We start from the raw sequence: 9,781 nt of genomic DNA, 5'->3' as shown, positions 1-9,781 counted from the left end.
GAGGCAAATATTCATTTATAAGGAGAGGAATAAGAAATTTGAATAATTTATCAAGGGGAATGTTTGATAAATTTCCAGGTTCTTTGAAAAAAATGAGAAAGGGCTAGGTAAATAATTAATGGGGAAACTTTTATCTGGATGATCACAATCTTAAATGTTGGTCACTGATCTATGCAAGAGGGCAGTAAGATAATTGGAAGATTTTCCTAGCTCTTCTCTGCAAACGTGGTGATTTGGATGTCAAATAACTATTCCTGTCAGTTTATTTATTTGGTATATCCTCTTTACACATGCATACATACGAGACATTTCTGTTATCAGTTTTTGTTTGTAGAATGACCCGACTACAAGATAGTGGGGTGTGTGTGTGGTACTGTAGCTATATAACCGGCCGCTGTCAGTGAGCCTCATAGAACGCTAGGAATTTGACTTATGTGCGTGTGATCATCAGCTGACTCACTCGCCTCGTGTTCGCTGCCAGAGCTAACCAGAACAATGATAAACAGGTACGTCAGTTCCCGTTGTTCGGACGTTTGTGTATTGATTTTACTCCTATTTTTCAAATATACTTCATCACATAAAAGTACCGGTATTTGAAACAACATCAGGCGACTCAAGGCGACCGTAATATATTAAGACTTTCGATTCTCGTAGTATATGAATGCTTTCAAACCTTGCATTGTCATCTTGCTTGACAATTTAATTATAACCGTAGGACGTAAACACTACATTTTGCTTGGCACACTTCAACACGATTAGTTGATCGAACATTTAAGTTATAGCCGTCTTTAATGTTTCATCAGCTTTGCCACGGGGTTTGACAGCCTACCTCCAGCGTACGTTAGACAGGTACATTTTATTCCATTTTGGTCGCGTGTGCTCCTTACAGGTGGTGTGGTGGTTATTGAGGTGATTCTTGATTAAGAGACATTCTTTATAACTTAGAAGACTACATATCTATTTTACCTATTCCATAGGGGAGTATAGGCTGTACGGAATTAATTTATCTCAACCATTATCAGATGAGGTTTCTAACCTTCCTGCCTTATCGTAGAAGACAAGAAGACTTGATCTTTGTTACACTTGCGTCAAATACAGCTGTAGTTAAGCAAGTTTAGAGTTTAACGTGCTCTTTGAAATCTTATCAATAAGCCACGGTAGGCCTACTGTTTAACGTGAAATCTGAACACCATGCACGTGATCTTTCAAATTGAATATTTTACATGACCTGACTGGAATTTGAGTCGCGGCCGCCTAAGTGAGAAGCTTACTTCCTGAGGGCACTTAGCTATTGCACCTGTTAGCTTTAGTACTGTTCTTATTAACTATCTCGTTTTTTTTTTTTTAATTGCAAGTTGGCACCCTGATGGGTTACAATTTTGGCCGTATGTCTCGAGTACCGGTACCTTGTGAATACTACCAAGCTCCTAGGTTATGACAAGTCATGATAGTTGTTTGGGTTCTAGTCATTTAAAGCGAGTCAACTTGTCCAATATTCTTGATGTTTTGAGCTTACCTCTTTCTGCTTTGGTGATTACACAATGTTGAAAATTTCAGGTAGCTTGTCTCGTTTTACTTGGCCAAAATGTCCTCAGTATCATGTTTAATATTCAAGGCCATAAAAGTAGTCTGTAAACAGAACACCGTAGAAATCTGTTGCCTTACATATATGAACCAAATGAACTGATGTCGTAACATTCTCTTCTCTTTCTTAACAGAACTGTGCATGCATGTTACGTTTGCTCTTATCTGACTTCAGAAAATGAAGTGTGGACTATTGAGATTTCAGGTATTATGTAGTAGTCTCAGAAAAGTTTGAATAGCGTATGCATCTTTTGTATCTTTGTAACCTTCATTGTTAGTTCAATCAATCAATCATGCAGCAGATTTCCTATCAGTTGTTTATTGAGGGGCATACATTTATTGGGAATGCTGCTGATGCAAATATGATGGATGGTAAACGATGATCCTCCACTGATGTTTACATCTTCCTACCACTTTTTTGTTGTCTGCCTTCTTTTATCTTTTATGTATTTTCTTTTCTTCCTTTCACAATTGTTTCCATAGCATCATAAGCAACCTCTTCTCAAGCAGTGACCCAAACAGTTCCTCTTTCTATTTCTTATTGCCTGTTTAATTTCATCTACTGTTTTCAGCACCTTCTCATTTGTCACTTTTCAACCCTACTGATCATTTCCATCTTCTGCCACACCCACTTTGCAAAGGCTTCCAGTCTGCATACTGTGTCATTTGGTAATGTCCAGTCTTTGCCCCGTATAGAGGCTCCTTCTACACAGAGTCCTTTATTAGTCCTCAAACCTCAATATAAATTCCCTCAAAACAGCCTGGTCTTTCTATTAAATGCTTCTCTGGTTATTGCCGTTCTAGTCATCACTTCTTGGCTACGTATCATATCATCTCTTATCAATGTCCCTAGATATTTGAATGTTGCGAGTTCTATTTTCTCCTGACCAATCACAAATTTTGTTTTCCTTCTTCTTGTATGCCTGCCTGTATCATGCCCTTGGTTTTCTTATTGTTAAAATTCCATACTATTGACATGCTTTTTATTATTTAGATTTTCTAGTATTGCATTCAGTTTGCTCATTCTGGGCTAGTCGCCTGCTTAACTAGTTTCCAAGTAATTATCATCATCTTCCAATAAACATTTGGAAGAAGTGCCAATGTCGTGGTTTTGTTTAGGGTAGATCTCATCTTGTTACGCACTGTGATCTCGGAACCGTCTACTGCAGCACATATGGAATGAGACACATGCAGGATCAAACACCGAGACTGCAATGAACTCCTGCAGATTCAAAGTACTACTGAGGTGCGCTTTCACAGCCAGTTCATCTGACATGATCTCTTCCATCTCCACGACTGTTAAGAACCATGAGAGTAACGGATTCCTCCTCGGCTCGTTTTGCCGTTAGGCCAAAACACTTGTGATGGGTTCCAATGTCATTTCCTACACTGAGGGGACCATCAACCTACCCAAAGGGGCTCATATGTCTAAAACCTTTGGCCCCTTTAGGGAGTGGATTTATTTACCGACACTTGGCGTTGATCTTGATTTACTAGTTTCATTATGTTCCGTATTGATATCTATGTGTTCTGTCACTTTCCTACGAGAATCTCCTGAGGTCAGAATTTGTCTTCAGGCACTGTGCATAAGTACATGCCCTGTATTTCCAAATGCATATCTTGGATTTTCCGTGTTGTCTCCTGTTTGTGAGAAAAAAATAGTTGCCATGACTTATGATTCTACCCTCATATATGTATTTGTATTTTAAATTAATGTAATCAAATGATGTACGGCAAGTTTTAATGACCCTATTTTATGATACAGATTCAGATTTCCTTAGGGAACCTGAATTATTTGTTCTAAATTAGTAAATTCCAATATATATGGTCCATTCGTGGAAATGACAAGTTTTCCAGCTAACTCATTCTTGGTTACGCAAGTCTCTCATAATGTGTTGACACTGCCTCTAGCTCCAGGTAGCCTGTGCAGTGGCCTCTACTATGCGCACTAACCATACGTCTTGGTAGGTGTGCTACTGAGCCCGGATTGGTACACTGGGGCGAAACGCTGGCAACCAAGAATAAGTTAGCTGGAAAATTTGTCATTTCCAATCACAAACCATTTATATTAAACAATATTTTATTACGGAGATATTTTAAGACAGCGGCGGTGGAATTGAACTGTGATATTAAACTACAAAAACATTTTAAGATAAGAATAGTGATATTTTTATTTTAGAAATGAGAAAAATATTATATCTTAACTGGCCGAAGCTAGTACTGCAATGTCATTTACAATACATATATTTGTGAATGTATATATAGTATTGATTAGGTAGAAACATCCAGTTGTGAATTGTAGACCCATCAGTACAGAAAAAAGGAAACTAATTTCACATTGTTTCCGACCATCCAGTATACACAGCGGTGGAAAAAATACAAGAGAAAAGTAATTGGGCTGAATTACAGTTACCTGAGAAATAATTATTTTTTCAACAAGTAATCTGTAAAATTACAGTGACTTTACAAGATAATTTGTTCTTAAAATTTTCATTGCTAAACCTCTATCTCTTTGAGGGAAAGTACATCTTTGCATTTACTGAAAACTCATTACAGGGGCACTTAAAGGAATATCTTGTTTAAATTTAAGAACATCCTCTTCAGGTGGTGTGTATTGTAGGAGGATAAGTATTAGGGTGGGCCAAAAAACTCAAATTCTTTTTCCCAAGTCGTAATACCGCGGAAAAGTTGCGAATTGGGGAGAATAAAACGGGGTAAAAAAAGAAACAAAATAGGTTCATTTCTTCCGGTCGCGCACGTCCTCTAAAGTTAGCCGAAATTTGGAAAAAATGTATATTTTTACGATAATTTTCTACCTTGCTTAACTTGTTAATATTTAAATGTAATAGCTCTAGTCGACTCTTACTCAAACCAATAATGATTTAGAAAAAGAATGGTTCAAATCGGTTAAGGTCTTCTGCTCGCACAACAGCTGTCAAAAATGTAACAAATTCTCGCGCTCGTCGTAACTCGTTCGGGTCAAAGACTCCGACACTCAGTCCACCTACCACTTGCCACCACGCCATTGTTGTGTCAGTCTGCACTTATCTCTCGTTTTTGATGTGTGTTTCATTCGCTCTTCCAGTTACTATTGTGGCATTTGCATCTGCTCTATTTCAAAGTTTGTTTTGTGTTATGACATTTTTGTGTAACTTTGTGACTTACTGGTGGTATACTATGGCTGTACCTCAGAAACTCATCACAAGACAGGTATTTGATTGCCCTATATTTGCTGCACCTGAATACTTTTCATCAAACAAGTTAAAGTTAATGTTGTTATCCTTCTAGTAAAGGTAGTGATAGCGACCAAGATATTGGTCTTCATCATCAGTTTCAACAATATTTACATCTGAATAGGAGCACGAGGGTTTCAGATGAGATTCAAATTCATCATCCAGAGTTAAATGGGTGTCACGTGATCTCCTTTCCAATGATTTAATACGTTTCTTTGTTTCAGACACGTCCAACCCTCCAATTTTTCCTATTTCTATTCCTATTCCATGTGCTCGTAATAAGTAGACAACCATTGGGATGGATGATTTCTGATACAAACCAATTATTTTGTTAGCTACTGTACTGTCAACGTGTGAAAAACTGATGCTCTTATTATTAACTTTAAGCGCCAAGTGGTATCTCTCCTGTGAACAACACCGAATCACGTCCTCACCAGTATTAAGCTTGTTTGATGAAAAGTATTCAGGTGCAGCAAATATAGGGCAATCAAATACCTGTCTAGTGATGAGTTTCTGAGGTACAGCCATAGTATACCACCGGTAAGTCACAAAGTTACACAAAAATGTCATAACACAAAACAAACATCGAAATACAGTAGATGCAAATGCCACAATAGTAACTGGAAGAGCGAATGAAACGCATATCAAACATGAGGGATAAGTGCAGACTGACACAACAATGGCACGGCGTGGTGGCGAGAGTGGTAGGTGGGCTGAGCATCAGTCTTTGACCCGAGCGAGTTACGACGAGCGCGAGAATTTGTTACATTTTTGACGGCTGTTGCGCGAGCGGAAGACCGTAACCGATTTGAACCATTCTTTTTCTAAATCATTATTGGTTTGAGTAAGAGTCGACTAGAGCTATTACATTTAAATATTGACAAGTTAAGCAAGGTAGAAAATTATCGTAAAAATATACTTTTTTCCGAATTTCAGCTAACTTCAGAGGACGTGCGCGACCGGAAGAAATGAACCTATTTTGTTTCTTTTTTTACCCCGTTTTATTCTCCCCAATTCGCAACTTTTCCGCGGTAAAAAAAATTCGAGTTTTTTCGGCCCACCCTAAATTAAGTACCAGTATGATGTCTTGGGAAGTATTGTAAGTATGTCATCCAGTGCTGGTGATGCTACTGGTTCTGCTATAGTACAACTGAAAGTGTTATCTTAATCATCAATTATTCTTTTCCCTGTTTCTGCTTCCACGAGATGTATATCGATTGCTAGAATGTAACAATTACAATTTTATTTCAATAAGTAAATTATGAGTAGAATTAAATTTTGTAAAAAGCAACAATTGCCATTTGTTACTAAGAAAGTATAAATAATGTGTTTTCACTCTACTAGTCTCATTCTCCCTTTCTGTCACACTCGCAGATACATGTAGCAGTTCTTTTAAATAATGTTTTTAAGGTACGATTGAAATTTTGGAAGAGGCATTGAGTTTGTGTTCAGTAGAGGAAAATAGGCATCTGGACTTTTTGTCTGCTTTTCAGGAATGTCACACGGACTTAATGTCACGTTTAAAAAAATGTTGCACGTTAAAATGGTCACAGTTACATCAAGCTGCTGTGGCTACTGCATCCAGCGAAATGAATGTTGAGAATGAAGAGAACAAGAGAACTGGCAGATGTGTTAGAAGACAAAATTTACACCCCAAAACTGTGGGCATGGATACAAGCAGAAGTTTGGTGGTAGAATATTGTGGACAAAGACAACATTGAAACATGGGCACATTTTTTGTTGAGAACAAAATTATCGTATTATATTTATTTAAGTGATATGTAAAAGAGGAAATAAGCATATACATTGTAATTTCTTCAGCTTATCTCAGATATTTCTGGTCGCTGCAGCCACCCTGGCTTATTTTGGATTGTGGCTAGAGGTTTAAGTCTAGATGCCCTTCTTGACGCCATGTAACCAAGTTGTGATGTTACTTGGGATTTTAATCTCGTTCGCCTGTCGGTGGGATTGATGGAATACATCTACGGTACCTCCTATCTGTTGAAAGCAGTGTTTAAAAGGGTCTCAGGGGCTCTCAACTTTGTGGATGGATGATCATGGTTTCTCTAACTGAGTCTGACATTGCTTCCACTTACTTTTGACAGGACCGGGCGAGTTGGCCGTGCGCGTAGAGGCGCGCGGCTGTGAGCTTGCATCCGGGAGATAGTAGGTTCGAATCCCACTATCGGCAGCCCTGAAAATGGTTTTCCGTGGTTTCCCATTTTCACACCAGGCAAATGCTGGGGCTGTACCTTAATTAAGGCCACGGCCGCTTCCTTCCAACTCCTAGGCCTTTCCTATCCCATCGTCGCCATAAGACCTATCTGTGTCGGCGCGACGTAAAGCCCCTAGCAAAAAAAAAAAAAAAAACTTTTGACAGGCTCCTAACTTTCATCCTTCCTATCCAACCTCCCTTGGTCAACTGTTGCTCTTTTGACCCTAACTGTTAGGTTAGCAAGGCCTTAGGGAGTCTTTCATTTTCGTGCCCTTTGTGCCCTAATAGCTTCAGACTACTTCAATTTTCCTTATGATTTGTGTTAAGAGGATGGTTGCCCAGTTGTATTTCCTCTTGAAACAACTGCCATCACTACCACCTCAACTATCCGAGTAAAAAGGCAGCAGCTAAGGAACTGTACTAATTGCTTTTGCTGTGATTTCTTTAATGTATTGCATATACTTTTCAGAAATCAAGAGAGTGAATGTTATGACAATATTTCTTATCAAACATTAACATGTGCTATATGTATGTAAACTGTAGATGAGATTGTTTTCATTAGATAAGTAACCAGTTTATCCTTTCCTTAAAAGCATGTTTACAGGTATGACAGGTGTGAGTGATGTAATGCCTACCATTTCCAATCCTTAGACATGACCTCAAGTAATTAACTGCCGGGCTGAGTGGCTCAGACAGTTGAGGCGCTGGCCTACTGACCCCAACTTGGCAAGTTTGTTCCTGGTTCAGCCTGGTGGTATTTGAAAGTGCTCAAATATGTCAGCCTCGTGTCGGTAGATTTACTGGCTCATAAAAGAACTCATGCGGGACTAACTTCCGGCACCTCGGCGTCTCCGAAAACAGTAAAAGTAGTGAGTGGGACGTAAAGCAATTATTATTATTGTTATTATTATTATTATTATTATTATTATTATTATTATTATTATTATTATTATTAAATAATTAACTTCATTATATATGCTTATCTAGTGGGTGGAGATTAGCTCTTAGACTTATTTTTTTTGGCTTTCCACCTGGATGACTGACATTTTAATCCTGGTCGATCCTGGATTGGAATTTTCAACTGGGAAATCACGTGGCTCTAGGAAGGGCGTCTGGGTTTCAAGCCCTGGCCAGAGCCAGTGATGCTGGGTGACATAAGCTGAAGAATTTTCAAAAAATATTTTGAAGAGTAGAGTGATGCCGGTAGGGAAGAAACTGAAAGAATTGAATGTCAGCTAGGGAATACAAAACTGAAACAGGTAGATCATGTCAAGTATTTAGGATGTGTATTTGCTCATTATGGAATTATTGGAAGTGAGATTGAATCAAGGTGCAGCAAAACTAGTGCAGTGAGCTTGCAGTTGCGATCAACAGTATTCTATAAGAAAGAAGTCTGCTCCCAGATGAAACTGTCTTTACACCAGTCTGTTTTTAGACCAACTTTTCTTTAAGGCTGGACTCAGGATATCTTAAAAGTTAGAAGTATATAACAGGGTCATTAGGAATGCAGGGGTGAATAGGAATGATTTTCTACTATTTTTTATTTTTATGCATCAAAGAGTAAATATAACAATGAGAAATTTTATCTTTTCAAAAGTTGGCTGCACTGGTGTTGCTGTTAACATTCACCTGTTTTCCCGCTAATTCCTATCTTGATCTTAGATTTGTCTACTAAATTTGTAACTGCAGAATTATCACTTGTTTTTCTTCGTGGAAAATCTTCTGATACATTAAAATTTTTGATATCAGATAAGTGATTTAGTATTCATTATACAATATCATGTACCTAGATAACAGCCCATATTTATTTTTTCTCTGTAATTTACTTGTTAACTATTTGCTGTGTGTATTATCAGGAAGTTCAAAATTTTATAACTTATGGTGTGAATGGGAACAATTGTGAGCTTTAATTTAATTAATAATTGTTATTTTCTTTAATGAACTGTTTAATGGGGAATATTAATTAATATTTTCATTAGTATTCCAAACATAACCTTGACAATATTTTTGATTGTTCATAACTTTTTATTTATTTCTCACTCAGTAAACGTCTTATTATTTCAGAAATGCCTAGAAAATACAAGCTCAAAAAGCAAAGACAATACAAGAAATATACTCCCGAGAAAATGTCTTCTGCTCTACAAGATTTGGAAAGGGGGCTGTCCTACCAAAAAGTGCAGTAGTTTGATATACTAGTTAGTGTTTTCCACCATCATTTTGGATGTTTGAGAAAGGGCCAGGCAGTTAGAAAACCAGGAGGGCAGACTGTTTTATCTCCTGAAATTGAAGAACATATCACATCCAGATTAGTGACATGTTCAATTTGGGGTTATCCTTTGGATGTAACTGATTTGCGCTTGATAGTTAATGCTTATATTGACAGGAAAGGAGTAACTGAAAAGAAATTTAAGAACAACTTACCTGGAATCGAATTTGCTAAAAACTTCTTAGCACGTGACAAAGAGCTAATATCTGAAAGAATGTGCCAGAACATAAAAGATCTAGAGCTGAGGTTTCTTCGGCCGTAGCCAGTGAGTATTTTGACCACCTTAAGGAAAGTATTGCTGACATTCCACCAACTCACATCATCAACTATGATGAAACCAATCTAACAGATGACCCTGGATGGAACAAAGTAATCATGAAACGAGGCACTAAATATCCAGAGCGAATCTTAAATTTCAGCAAAGCATAAACTTCCCTTATGTTTGCATGCACTGGTGCAGGGGAAGTTCTCCCGCCTTATGTT

At 37.8% G+C, this 9,781-nt stretch overlaps 1 protein-coding gene across 5 annotated transcripts in view; it reads left to right on the top strand.

Annotated features, from left to right (window-relative positions):
• Positions 1-373: 373 nt before the first annotated feature.
• LOC136878995 (putative serine protease K12H4.7) overlaps positions 374-9,781 on the top strand; it is a 108,317-nt gene continuing 98,909 nt past the window's right edge. For 3 of the 5 annotated variants that reach the window (XR_011018639.1, XR_011018640.1, XM_068228918.1), the window contains exon 1: positions 374-506. Coding sequence is in view for 1 of the 5 variants with exons in the window: in XM_068228918.1 (XP_068085019.1) it covers positions 496-506 (11 nt within the window). In the remaining 4 variants the exon portion in view is untranslated. Of the gene's footprint in view, positions 507-705; positions 910-9,781 lie in introns of those variants that run through there. The other 2 variants (XM_067152667.2, XM_067152668.2) reach the window with 2 other exon arrangements.

This window comes from Anabrus simplex, chromosome 8 (genome assembly GCF_040414725.1).
Source record: "Anabrus simplex isolate iqAnaSimp1 chromosome 8, ASM4041472v1, whole genome shotgun sequence".
Lineage (NCBI taxonomy): Eukaryota > Metazoa > Arthropoda > Insecta > Orthoptera > Tettigoniidae > Anabrus > Anabrus simplex.
This window is presented reverse-complemented; position numbering and strand designations above follow the sequence as displayed.